Source organism: Lampetra planeri, chromosome 4 (assembly GCF_965212315.1).
Source record: "Lampetra planeri chromosome 4, kcLamPlan1.2.h2, whole genome shotgun sequence".
NCBI lineage: Eukaryota > Metazoa > Chordata > Hyperoartia > Petromyzontiformes > Petromyzontidae > Lampetra > Lampetra planeri.
Window position 1 is genome coordinate 8191010 of NC_136110.1, and position 14350 is coordinate 8205359.

At 43.1% G+C, this 14350-nt stretch overlaps 1 protein-coding gene across 3 annotated transcripts in view; it reads left to right on the forward strand.

Annotated features, from left to right (window-relative positions):
* Positions 1-13543, forward strand: part of LOXL4 (lysyl oxidase like 4) — a 75260-nt gene extending 61717 nt beyond the window's left edge. For all 3 annotated transcript variants that reach the window (XM_078593181.1, XM_078593179.1, XM_078593180.1), the window contains 5 exons: positions 555-798; positions 4763-4878; positions 6970-7106; positions 8569-8680; positions 9691-13543. In XM_078593181.1, coding sequence (XP_078449307.1) covers positions 555-798; positions 4763-4878; positions 6970-7106; positions 8569-8680; positions 9691-9761 — 680 coding nt within the window. In that variant the 3' untranslated portion in view covers positions 9762-13543. The remainder of the gene's footprint in view (positions 1-554; positions 799-4762; positions 4879-6969; positions 7107-8568; positions 8681-9690) is intronic.
* The last annotated feature ends 807 nt before the right edge of the window (positions 13544-14350 follow it).

The following is a 14350-nucleotide window of genomic DNA, read 5'->3' on the forward strand; positions in this document are numbered from 1 at the left end:
ATATTTTTTAAACGAAGGTTTTATTTTAAAGTGCACTCAAAAATGCAAAATAAAACACCAGCTGATCAGAATATTTTTGGACATTTGTAACAAAAACATAAAACCGTGGGGGCCACTGCCCAAAACGTTGCCTATGCAGTGTTATTGACGATTGTGTTGAGTTTTGATGTTGTGTTTTTGCTTGTGCACCGCTGCCAACGCAGCATCACCATATTTGTTAAATATGTAAAGGTAGGGAGGATTGAGGGAGGGAGGAGTTGCAACATCACCTTGCATCCCGGGCGGTTGAGCCTCCCAGTATTAACATTTCGTTTTACTGTTCACCCAGAAACACCTCGCTGAGTCTTACGACTCCATTCATTCGGTAGCTTTACGCAAACAGAAAGAGGACTCGAAAAAAAAGACACAACTGAACGTCTGCCGCTCACTCCAGCCACCCCCAATTGGACACACACACACACAGACACGCCGGGGTCGAGGGGGACGTGGTCCAACTTTTGGCCAACAGCGCAGAGCTCCCCGTGACCACGAGCGCCGCGCGGCTTTCCCGGCAGGTGCCCCGGACCTGGTGCTGAACGCGCGCATCGTGCAGGAGTCGGCCTACCTGGAGGACCGCCCGCTGCACCTGCTGTACTGCGCCGCCGAGGAGAACTGCCTGTCGGCGAGTGCCTCTGCCATGAACTGGCCGTACGGCTCGCGGCGCCTCCTGCGCTTCTCCTCGCAGATCCACAACGTCGGACGCACCGACTTCAGGCCCAAGGCCGGCAGCCACGCGTGGGTCTGGCATCAGTGTCACAGGTACGAGATGGGACGGCCCCGGTCGAGAGGGGGGGCAGGGGCATTTCAAGATGCGGTCTTCTCCCACTCGTTTTACGTCATTTCGCTAATACGTCGCACCTCCGATTCGCACAGTTGGCTACGTAGAGGGCAAGAGAAGTTCGGCATTGCTACGTGTATACTTTATTTAATACCACGACCTGATTTGCGTCACCTCAAGCCCACACTTACGTCACTGACAGCATCATCTGTCCTTTCTCGTATCCATCGCCTCTCAGCCTTCACCTCCACCTAGCCTGGAAATTGCTTTGATTGATGTCGTTTCGATATTCGTCGTCACACCGTTTTGGAACGCATCCCCGACGTAAACTGAGGTATTACTGTAAAAAAGCTCTCACACGAGATCCGAGCTCTTGCAATACAACCTAGCAGCTTGTTGGGCCTTTTCTGCTGAAATAAATCAAATAGAATCTAGCTATCTTGATGATGCTGGATGTAATCCCAAGTGAAACGGCATGTATAAAAGTGTAAAAATGATGCTTGCCTTTCAACATTCCGGTTTTGATAATAAACCAAAATCTATTTGCATATCTGCCCACGTTACAAATTGATTTCATAGGTTGTGTCGGGGTGGTGGAGAGTTATCGTTAAAAAATGGCATTATACCTCTACGATTTAACCCAAGAGAAAACAATTACACTGTGTAACATTTTTTTATTTTTTTGTTCCTGGGTAGTAAGTGTTATTTCCTAATTGCTTATGCCTCAAAAGTATAGAAAATGGCTATTATTCCCCACAAACTTTGCTTTTGTGACCAGGACAGTGATATTTTGAAATTCACTTATTTTCCAGAACATTCCAGATAGATTCAGTGCTGAGTAAACTTGGAGTAACTTCTAGAACATTCTAGAACTTTCCAAGTATCCGGCAGATGCATTTTGCTATGTCTGCGGCCAATGTATCAAGACAAGAGCGAAAAAGTACTCCGTGGAAGCATCTACTAAGATGTGTGATCATTATCAATCATATAAGTCACGAAAGCCTTACGTATAAAATTCACAGTCTCATTTACCTATGAGCTGATTGCCTATTTCAATAATGCTAAATACATAATATAGTTTTGATTTAAAGCTTTCGTGACTGCAGGGATTCATATTCTTGGTTCTTTCGGTAAAGTCACGTAGAAGGGAAATAATAAAATAATAAAAATATAAAACAAAAGATCCAAGAATACATAATATAGGTTTGTTTTTGATTGACATGTTCTGTTTACGTGACAAACCTTACTAATTGGCTGTGTCGGATGGTGGCAGGTTTAACCTCCGTGTTATATAATGCTAAAGTCAAATAGTTCAAATGTTTTAAAACTTTGTTGGCAGTGGTGCAGAAAATAATCACGCCTCACTACATTTCACAACTGATGACAAAAGGCCGCCTCTCTGTATTGTTATAGCTAATGCCGATATATGCAGTACAGTAAATTAAGAATATACATTGCAGCGATATATGATGGGAAGCGATGAGGCAAATGCAGTCCTGAAAAATAACCCCCCTGAAATGTAATGGAGATTCTGCAGCTGGTTTTGTGCGTGACTTCTTTTTAGTCTCCTAAATGGAAGTCGCATCGTGATTTGTGTCCCACAGAATGTGCGTGGCTAGTCCGTTTTAAAAAAGCAGCACCTTCGACAGGCACGCAACACGGCAGATTGATGACGGGAATTGCCCAGAGTGCGCGTATGAGCAAACCGATGAGTCACAATTCCCCGAAGCAACTCCGTCTACTAACTCACAGAGGCACATGTCTGAGGTTCTCAAACAGAGACCGTGGAAAGGTCACCGTTGGACATTTTCATGGCACCATCGTGGGGTGGCTAGTTGCTTCGGACCCTCGTGATCAACCCGTGACTTCTCTCTCCACAGTTTATTGATGCTACAAGCAAGCCCCGATGCGGGAATCCTCATTAATTTGCATGACCTAGCAAGCAGTGGAAGTCTACCGATCTGTTTCGATGTGCGTATGGTATTGGTTAATGTTTCAAACATAAAAAATATGCTTTATAGTGTGCCTCCATATACACGATACACAGTTGTATAGCCCGTAACTACCGCGCTCATGAGCAGTTGTTTTGCATATTAAGTTGAAATACGTACATGTCTACATCCGATTAGCACGGTTGGCTACGTACGGTGCGAAAGAAGTTCAACACGCAGTAAGTACATTAATAGTAAAGGTATTCACATGAGTACAACTCATTGTAATGATGGTGATGTCACCACAGTGCCTTCGCCAGGACGAGTTTGCTCCGAAGGCTCTTGGCAGTTGCAAAAGCTCTCCGCTAAGGCCACCGGTCAAATCCACACATTGTTGATTTTCACAGACTTGCTTTACCGTCACACCAATCCACTGGATACTTTCCCTGCCACCACGTGTAAAGGATTTTAATATGACTGAATATCATTCCTGTGTTCCATTTTCACCTTGTAGGACGTATCAGCAGAGTCAGGCTTATTAAAGAAAGTCCTGTTTGGTGCCAGATGTTATTGGCATGAGCACTCCACGTAAGAGATATGTAGAGGGCCCCTTTTCAGCACAAAACAGCTGTACTGTATAAGATCGGACTATGCAATTCAGTAAATGATCATGGGGAAATTAATATTTAAGCAAGTCAATGTTAGTCTGGAAGGCCTATCAGCTGATGGACTAAAGAGTATTTTATTTTCATGTACAAAGTTGGATATCTATTTTAGTACCCATAATCCTCCACTGCAGCACACGATGAGTGTTTATACATTACGTTGTTGTTTATCAATTTAGTGATAACAGCTTTACAATTTAGCAAGCAATGAAAATGCTACTCCCAGATTTGATAAACACTGCATTCTGTTGTCTTGAAAAACTCAAAGGCCTAGCCAAAGTCAACTTGAAAATCATTAATACACTGTTAGAACCAGTATTAAGTTATCATCATTTTTTTGTCACTCTCTTAGTCTGGTCCACTATCGCAGTAAAACATTTGTTAACGATTAGTTATTAAATGTTTGTGTGAGAGGTGCCAATTTTTCTTCAGAAAATATCTGGTCAGCCAATCAGCGAACACTGTAAAAATAATTTATTTACATATACATACATATCCAATTACCATTTTTGGCCTTCCTCAGTGCACTGCATTGTCTGATAACATTACTCAATTAAATTTCGATTTAAAGCTTCCGTGACTGCAGGGATTCATCTTCTTGGTTCTTGAAGTAAAGTCACGTAGAAGAGAAATAATAAAATAATGAAAATTAAACATTATTAAATACTCAATTACCTTAGTCTGCATCTTCATTTAGGATAGTTAATTTGATTTCATCATAGTCATGCTCAGGTACGTGTTGGGTAGTTGCAGTCATTGTCACGCTTGAAGATTTTAGTCCACTCATTTTTATTGTTGACTAATATTTTTAAAAATCTTACTTGATGAATATGACAAACCACTGGAAGGGGAGTAGAGTCAAGGATATAATGTACGTAGAAAGAAAAATGAATGGGAAAGGGAACATATGACGGGATAGAAGTTCCCAAGCCAGACAAAGAGGAGAGCACATCTCAAGATGAGCAGCAGGAATAAATAAATACATCGTAATTTTAAAAATAGAAGGAACGCCGGACAGGAAAGGGGGGAAGAGGAGAAGGAATGACCGGGAGGTGTTGGGGATGAGGGAAATTGAGAGGGAAGGAAAGATCAGGAGCAACAAGAGTGAGCTGCACGGAGGAGTGGCAGCGTGTGTTTTCATAGGGGGCTGGGAAAGGGGAGGGATTCAGAGTGACCACACAGAAGTCACGTGGTGGTTTACGGGAAGTTTGAGCTGATTTCGACGTGTCGATGTTTGTCACTGCAGTCATCTCGTGAGCACATTGAACGGCGGTTACAACTGGCGAGAGCCCATTTTGTTCACCGATGCAGGAGATGGGACTTTGCTCTGCTCACTTGTACCACCGCAGGCATTACCACAGCATGGAGGTGTTCACCCACTACGACTTGCTCACGCTCAACGGCACGAAGGTGGCGGAGGGACACAAAGCCAGCTTCTGCCTGGAGGACACGTCGTGCGAGCCAGGTTCGTGACGGCAACTCGCTGCGCCGACGCAAACTCATCGCCAACATTTGCGTTGCTGTGAATTAATTCAAGAGCGCACACTAAGAAGCAACGTGGGAGAGAAGCTTGAGTCATTAATGTTAGAACACATTCCTGCGGAGGGAGCTGGTAGGAACGTTGGGTTGCTCGGTCCATGGCCAGGGTCAACGGCGGCGTGGTGTATTCCGCAAATATACCCGACTGTGAGGGCGGGCACAAGCCGACGTGAGTAGGTTAAATAGTTTTATAAGGGCACCACGGGGTGACCAGCCCCTCTCCACCCAGCCACACCTGTCCCACCCCCCACCCAGCCCCTCCCCACCCTCCCCACCCAGCCCCTCCCCACCCTCCCCACCCAGCCCCTCCCTCCCCACCCAGCCCCTCCCCACCCTCCCCTCTCCACCCAGCCCCACCCCTCCCATTTTTGGATGCACGACGGACGGACACAATAATCCCCTGTGGGCTGGTGGAACCACTGGGTTCCTACCAGTATAATGTTTTTTTAAACTTTCTATGAACGTGGGTTCATATGCTAACCATCATAATATATTTTAAAAAATACGACAAACGGTTTCGAGTTTAATTCGTGTCAGTTTCCATTGGCATCTATTAGTTTGTACTCATCAATGCTACAGTCTGAAGTTTTGTTTTCATTTGATAAAAATTCATGTCATTCTGATTTTCACCCTCAAGTATATATAAATATATTCAACTCTTTTATTTTCATGGGGAAGCTGAATAAGGATGTTTGGCCTTATTTTTTTTTCTTTAGAACTTGTCTGTGTCAAAGAATGTTAATATTTGCATATTTATAAAAAAAAAACTACAAAACTTGTGTACGTTCATATATAACTTTTTATATTTTGCCTGAAAAAATAAGGGCAACAGTTTTAAATTTTCCTTCACTGTTTAATATTTTTGACACGCATACATTATTTTTTTGTGTGCTGAAACTAATGAAATAATCGTTGTATATTTGCCCAAAATTTGTAGATAAATAATTCCCAGTCCAAACTCAACTCGCTAATCTGTTTATCTGCTGTGCCCTCTGCTGGCTAAACTCTGTACGTGAGGCAGGGCCTGCGGAATGTTGGATACCCAGTGCGGCTTATACATTCCAAAACAAAATCCCACTTAAAATGTGTATTCCGCAAACTAGCATAACAAAAATAAATCTGGACACAATCTGTTAGTTTTAGTGAACTAATTAAACACAAAACCCGAGGTTAGTGTCGGTGCAGTGGTTATCACCCTGCGTAGGGGGGGGGGGTGTCAGACATTTGTGACGATGTGTGACGAGGGAGGGGGGTTGAGAAATGTGACGTCACATAAAAATGCGCAACTTTAAATAAATATAGACAACACGTTCTACTGAATTAAATATACTTTTTAATAAATGTTTTCTCCTACAACATTAGAGTGCAGCGCCACATTAAATACGCACTACAATGACAATAGTTTAAAGCGATTTGAAGCATGTTTTATTTTCGAAATAGAAATATGGTTTTGGGGGGGGGGGGGCAGAGCTTTGTGACGTCATATTTGAGGGGGGGGTCTGACTTTTTGTGACGCCGTGTGACGAGGGGGGGGGGGGTCAAAAATCGTCCAACATTCAACAAACAAATGGGATGATGCTTGTTCTCTGGTTAAGTGGCCCCAAGAGGACTTTCTTGTAAGAGAGTGTAATCTACGTTTCATGGAGGTAAGAAAGTGTTAAGGGCTTTACTCGAACGGTTAACTACCAGTGGCCTTGGAGGCGAGATGTTAACTGTCTCGCCTGGTATGCAGGAGGTCCTGGGTTCGATCCTGACCGTGACGGCTGTATCTTTGGAGTTTGCATGTTCTCCTCGTTGCCGTGTGGATTTTTCTCTGGGTCCTCTGGTGTTCACATTTTAAAACATGCGTTTAGAATATCATTTTTCCGCTATAAATTTCCACGTGATAAGCCACTTATGTAAGCTCTAATTTGTGGCCAAGTCGCTTCTGAAAAAAAGCTATATAGCTCAGTGGGCCTTAGCTGCTAAAATAAAAAAAAAAGTTTCGTTTATAATTTTTAATTGTGGCTCCGTGCAGGTGTGCAGAAGCGCTACGAGTGTGCGAACTTTGGAGACCAGGGAATTGCAGTCGGCTGCCAAGACATCTACCGCCATGACATCGACTGCCAGTGGGTCGACGTGACGGATGTGGCACCGGGAGACTACATCTTCCAGGTCAGTGTCGTTGCCACGTGATGACCCAACAACACAAACTGAACATTTATCACAATAATAATAATAATAATATGTACAGTAAAACCTTGGATTGCGAGTAACTTGGTCTGCGAGTGTTTTGCAAGACGAGCAAATTTTTAAAATAAATATTAATTTAATAAACTAGCGAGGTCTTGCAATACGAGTAGTACGTGCATACGCTTTGTCTGCCGAGCGTCACGTGATCACAACTGATATACGAGTGCTTTGGATTACAAACACGTTTCCGGAACGAATTATGCTCGCAATCCAAGGTTTTACCGTATTTGTATGAGACTCACCCAGAATACTGCCCCACCAAACTTTTGAGCCACCGGCAGACGTCTCTCGCTTTGTTTTCAACAATTCACGAACCTGCAGTTTGGAGTCCCACGTAATAAAATAAACATGATGCACTAATTCCATCTCCAAAGCACCTGAATCTTTGTTAATATTATTGTTAGTCTCATTCAAAGAACTGGCCATATTTGTCCAGATTTAATTTTATGACAATACCAAGCAAAGTATCAGCTGTATAATGTATTAAATACAGTCTAGCATGCGTCTCATAAAATAATGAATTGTTTTGTTAGATTCTGGGAGAAAAAAACATATTGTGTGATAATGATATTGAATTGGTAAATTATAACCAAATTATATTTGACATGAAATATATCTTCTTGGTTCTTTCGGTAAAGTCACGTAGAAGGGAAGTAATAAAATAATAAAAATAAAACATAATAAAACAATTCTCACGACGTTTCGGCCACAACGCAAGCAGCCGAAAGAACCAAGAAGATGAATCCCTGCAGTCACGAAAGCTTTAAATCGAAATTTAATGAAATATATATTAATTTATTCCATTACATTAATTGTGGGGAAGTACTGTACGGTCAATTATCCACATGATTCATACTGCATGGGGAGCGCTCATCCAGTAGTGGATTGGCAAAAGAGCTGTACGTGTAGATTCCACTATAATACAAATCACAGTAACTATGTAGCAAGGTTGATATTTCACACTCCATGCGCTATGTAAGTGTTTTATTATAAACGTATGAAATTGTCCAAAAAGCTTTTTAACGGAAACATGGAGGCAAAGATGCTCATGAAATAATGTAAACATTGCATTTCAATAAGCATCTGGTTCCTTTGTCGGTGTACCTGTGCATGACTCAAACCTGAACTATGTTGAATAGAAATTTAAGGAGTATGAGTCAATGGAATTAACATTCAAACTGAGCTCACACAACATCCTGTTCCCCTTTCTTATGATCAAAATATAGCCCTTCGATAATTATAATTGGTTAAAAGTAGCATTAATAATTGAGTGCGATCAAAAATGTGTTTTGTTCACAAACGAAAAATATAGCTCCTTTGGGGATGACAAGTGGCATTAATAATTCGGTGAAGTAAAGGCGCTCTGCTTTGTACACAATTCCAGGTTGTCATAAACCCAAACTACGAGGTCTCGGAAACTGACTTCACCAACAACGCCATGAAGTGCAACTGCAAATACGACGGACACCGCGTGTGGATGTACAACTGTCACAACGGTACGACTTAAATTTCGATTTAAAGCTTTCGTGACTGCAGGGATTCATCTTCTTGGTTCTTTCGGTAAAGTCACGTAGAAGGGAAATAATAAAATAATAAAAATAAAACATAATAAATAATTCTCACGACGTTTCGGCCACAACGCAAGCAGCCGTCCTCAGGTGAAGAACAAGTCCTCAGGTGAAGAACAAGTCTGTTGTTCTTCACCTGAGGACGGCTGCTTGCGTTGTGGCCGAAACGTCGTGAGAATTATTTGATCATGTTTCATTTGAATTATTTTATTATTTCCCTTCTACGTGACTTTACCGAAAGAACCAAGAAAATGATACGACTTCTTCCAGAGTGAAACTGGAAAGCGTTGCTGTTCATCACCTCTCTCGTTCTTCGTCTTCTTGCGTGTAGCGACTCATAAGTCCAGGTCTGACAGCTAAGTGACAGCCTCAGGGGAAGCTGAATGGAAGTCTTCAATGCCTCTGCTGAATTTTCTAGGTTCCCATGTCATTGAAAGAAACTGACTGACCTCTCACTCAGTTAAAGGTTGGCCAAAAACAGGCTTTAGTTGACCCTGCGTACACTTCACGAGTATTGTCATCAGACTTGGTGAGAATTGTGTATGGAAATCTATCAATCATGCAATTAGCCGTTGGCCAATGTGTGCAAAAACATATCAGTGTAGGTAAAAAAAACGTCAGATAATGTGCATAAACATGCGTTTAGAGTATTTTGCTGCTATACATGTGCACGTGATAAGCCACTTCGTTGAGCTATCATTTATGGCCAAGTCGCTTCTGGAAAAAAAGCTGTATAGCTCAGTGGGCCTAACTTACTAACATAAAAATAGTTACAATTAATTTGAAAAAATTCCTAGAGACACTATTAAGAATCGGTCAAAGTTTATAATCTAGTTATAATTTTCAGGAAATATACTGTACCCATAAACGATTCCACAAGAACAACATTTTTGCGGAATCTTACCATTTTTTTCCGGACTGCTTTTGTGTGCCTCCAGGCGATGCCTTCAGTGCGGAAGTGGAGAAGCTGTTTGACCTGTATCCCGGAGAAAACAACCTCATCTCATAACGCCACTCCACCACCGTCAACAGATCCGTGGTCTTTAAGCCACGTAACAATCCCCCCCCCCCTCCTAACTCAGAGCCTTCACATCATTGTCCCATGTACGGACGTACTTTTCAAATGAAGGCTCTTCTTTACCCTCTGGTGACATGTCTTAACACTACGGTGCCCGCACTTCAGTTCAAGTTTATCCAGAGTTTATGCCACCAGCTTCGAGCTGGCACTTTCCATTAGGACTGCATATGGAGGTGGCAGGAAGGTGAGAGAGGAGACAAATTTGAATGTTGTTTCCTTACAACATGGTGTCACCAAGGTTACTGCAATAACGGCAGAGCTTTTTTTTTATTTCATTACGTTATTATAAAACGTACTTTGGCATATGCTGCTCGAAAATAAAGTAAATTAAATATAATGCTGCATTCCATTGAATCAAAGACATGCAGCTGGGATACCTCTGCTGATAGACTCGGAGAGCACGGGGAAGGACAAAGGGGCCTTGGTTTACTTTCGATCACCAGTTTGGATTGTTGTTTCCTATTTAGACATCATATGACGACCGCTCTATTTTAAATCGGGACAGCGATCATGGTAACTGCTGTGTATAGTTTAATGTATGCAGGTAGTACTTGAGCAAATCTCGCCACGGTGGTGAGATGTCAACGACCTCGCCTGGTATACAGCAGGTCGCGGGTTCGATCCCGACCCTGACGCCTGTCGTATATTTGGAGTTTGCATGTTCTCTCCCCGTGTTTGCGTGGATTTTTCTCCGTCTCCGCTGGTTTTCCCCTCCACATTTAGAAACGTGTTTATAGTATTTGGCTGCTATACATTTCCACGTGATAAGCCACTTGGTTGAGCTACGATTTGTAGCCAGGTCGCTTTTGAAAAAAATAACTATATAGCTAAGTGAGCCTTACCTGGTAAAATAAAAATAGTGTTTAATTAATATATACAGTATTCAAAGTTATCTTCGCTGTGCAACATCTAAAAAAGGTGAATACAATCAAATCACAGCATCAGAACCAATAAAAATACACAGAAGCACTTAATAAAAAAGCTCCATAAACTCTCACTTTTCATAACTTAGAGATTAGATTTAAAAGCAATCTCTACAGACAAATCATCTCGGATAGTATTTTTCATCTGGGGTATTCAACACCCACTGACCAGCGTGGTGAAGTATGGTCAAACAATACCCAACAGTATGGGGAGGCCTTCATCCAGCAGGCAAAAGGCTGTCAATTATTCTGGGAAGAAAGGAAACCAAATTTGACATTCGTCTTGGCTGCACAAAGATTCACAGGGCACTTTATAATATTGATTTTGATTGGTTGCACTCCAGTCTCATTGAAGGTGCTCTTCGGGGCTGCTTTTGTGCTTCTCTGCATTTGTATTGGCCCTGATCGTCCTGCCTCCACATGCCCGAACTACATACTGTACTTAGCGTGCCTCCATACAGTAGGCTGCGGTTATTCCATCACTTCCTTAGCCTTCTCTTTTGACTCTTAGATGCATACAGCAAACAAACAAAAAACCTTCCAAACCTCTTATTCTCGCACATTGTACGCATTTATATCTGTCTTTTCTTACAAGTTTAGCAATCTGGTGCTATGAGCTCCTCAGTTTTACGAGGAATGCTTTGCCATAAGTAACGTTACTGTATTGATATTATTTACAGTTTACTTGAAGATAAGGTTAACAATGGTATGATTGTGGGCACGTTATTTTGGTGCGTTTAAATAAAAAATAAATCTTTATTTTGCTGTGGTGATTGAATATGCCACTTAAATGCCTCACAACTTCATGAAAACAAATGTCATGAATTAAAATGTCATTGTTTTCATAATTGTTTCCTGGATTTTATGCAATCTGTCGTTTCATTTATAAATCAGGAAATATATTAAACCTTTGCTCATAAGGAAGTCATGAAATACTTAAACCATTATCATTGTTGTTGAGGAACTTCAGTGTCCAATATAAGTATTTAATACATGTGTAACTAAATTAAGAATAAAATGTATACACTATATGCGTATACAAGTCTTGAGAGCAGTAAAGCTTTACCCAACTCTGTTCTATTTACAGGTTACAGCTACGAAGTAAAACAAAATTACAAGTTGGGGTATACCAGCATTTCATTAATAAAAACTAGATATTTCAGCTATAATTGGGAGATTGTAAAAGATAAAGGCACAGTCCTGCAATATCTCGCTCACGCCACTGCTGGCGGAAGGGCCTCCACTAGAGGGAGCTCAAGAGATCCTCTCCCGAGGGAATTTGGCCTACTCTTCCACACGAGCCAGATGTCTTGCAAGAGGTGGGAGGACCCACTCTTTCCCTCGTCATCCGCAACATTCCAATCGACGCACTGTGGCTTGCCCTAGTATAGACTGCTGGGTTGACAGAGGCGTGGGATTTTAAGAAACGTGCCAATTGTTGCAACTGCCGCACCGGGAGATAGCATCGAACAGGCGATGTCTTAATTTCAAGTCGAGAACGTAGCATCCTGGAATGTGCGGAATTTGCCTATGACCAAATCACGCAGAATACCGCCAATCCCATCAGATCTCAGCAGGGCCCAGTCTGCATAGTGCTTTGTTGGGTGATCACAACGCACAAACAGGTTGGCATTGGGCTGTGGGCCTACATTGTGGATCACAGAAACCAATGCAACAAAAGCCAGTTGTACTACAGTACATCTACACTCCCACCTCTCTGTTCCCCACATTGACCGACTCGCACCGACTGACCAGCTCGGTGAAGCGTGGGAGGCCCTCATCCAGCAGTGGATTGACACGTACAAGGATATTGTCATCATCAGCATTATATTTCTCCATGGTCGCTACAGCTTGGCACAGGACCAAGACACAATAAGGGACGAGAAGGACAGTTACGTATAGAGCTCCATTTCCTATTGGGCCCAAAGGATAGCTCTCTGATGTGTTTTTGGCTTGTACCTAGGGTTGCCGTTGTCACTATTTCCACAGAGCAAACCTGGACATATTTCTCCATCAAAATTGTGCAGTAAACCGTAATAACGTTGAACACAATACCACCAGATCTCAGCACAAATCAATTCTTGCCACCCAAGCACAGATGCCAATTCTTGAACTGTCCGGGTCAAACCCGTTCAAACCCAGACAGGTGGCCACCCTAGTTGTACCACGTGTTGCTTGGCATGATGTCCGACGTTATGCTCCACCTTGCTTCATTCGGAACTCAATGGCTCCCAGCACATGGAGCGAAACTTCAGACATAATGCCTCAGTCGCGGTCCAACCCTAAAACACATCGGAGTGCAATGTCGCATAAACGCGAAAACCTACGCACGTCATAGGACCCAAAGGATCAACCACATTCTGGAGAAATAGACGCGCATGAAAATTTGCATTTTCGAAGCTTGGGTGCGGGAGGATGACACTGAGGTTCGGATTGAGCCATGTGAATCAGAGTTGTAGATCAATGATCGTGGAGCTGTGCGCGATATGAAATACAGTGCTGTATATTGAACATGTGAAATGTACACAATGTATGTGTCTTTGTGTATCGAGACCAAAAGTGGGCAAGTATACAATGTGGGAGTTGTCTGCATGTGTTCGTTTGTATATTGTGTGCGTATGTATATTATGTACTTGTTTATATATCTGACGCCCCCATAGTGAGAGACTCTCTTCCCCCAGCCATGCGTACCGTCGACTCGCTATCCCTGAAGTCCAGGCTCAAGACCTTGATCATTTCCTCTGCTTATGACGGACTTGCTTTACTATACATAATAAATGACTCCTTTCCCTTGGTTGTCCATGTCCGATTGTTCTGTGCATCATCATGAAATGCAATGGCATTTTGACGCTATGCAAGTCAAAATTGTATTGTAAGTACGTTAATTTATTGGCTGAACGTTGACACCTAACTACCCTCCATGTGGGAGTGAGCCTGTCGGCAGTAGGACACCGGCACTACCATCAGCAGGCTAAAGGGAGGGATTATGGTGGCTATACAAAGTGAGTGGAGCTTTCGCATCGACAAAGTCTTTAAATGAGAGTAAATCCTGCATATTCCAAGCCCCGCCACAACTGACAAAAGTGGACAGCGCCTCATTTGTCAGTGCAAAGCCGGCGACTGTCAATCATCCATCCTGCCCCGACAGAAAACTGGCAGAGTAAACTTCAGAGCAGACTGGACCGGAGCAAACATCAAACGCACGATCCCGCAGTACAGCTACAATACCACAAGCTGCCGCTACGCTTCTCACACGATTTTGTGGTTGTCCAGGACCATTCCAGCACTACCCCATAGTATGGGGTTGGTGAATCTCGCTGAGAACACATTCCTGCGGAGGGAGCTGGTAGGAACGTTGGGTTGCTCGGTCAATGGCCAGGGTCAACGGCGGCGTGGTGTATTCCGCAAATATGCCCGACTGTGAGGGCAGGCACAAGCCGGCGTGAGTAGGTTAAACGTTGAGTTTTATAAGGGCACCACGGGATGACCAGCCCCTCCCCACCCAGCCCCTCCTCACCCAGCCCTTCTCCACCCAGCCCCCCCCACCCAGCCCCACCCTCCCCACCCAGCCCCTCCCTCCCCACCCAGCCCCTCCCT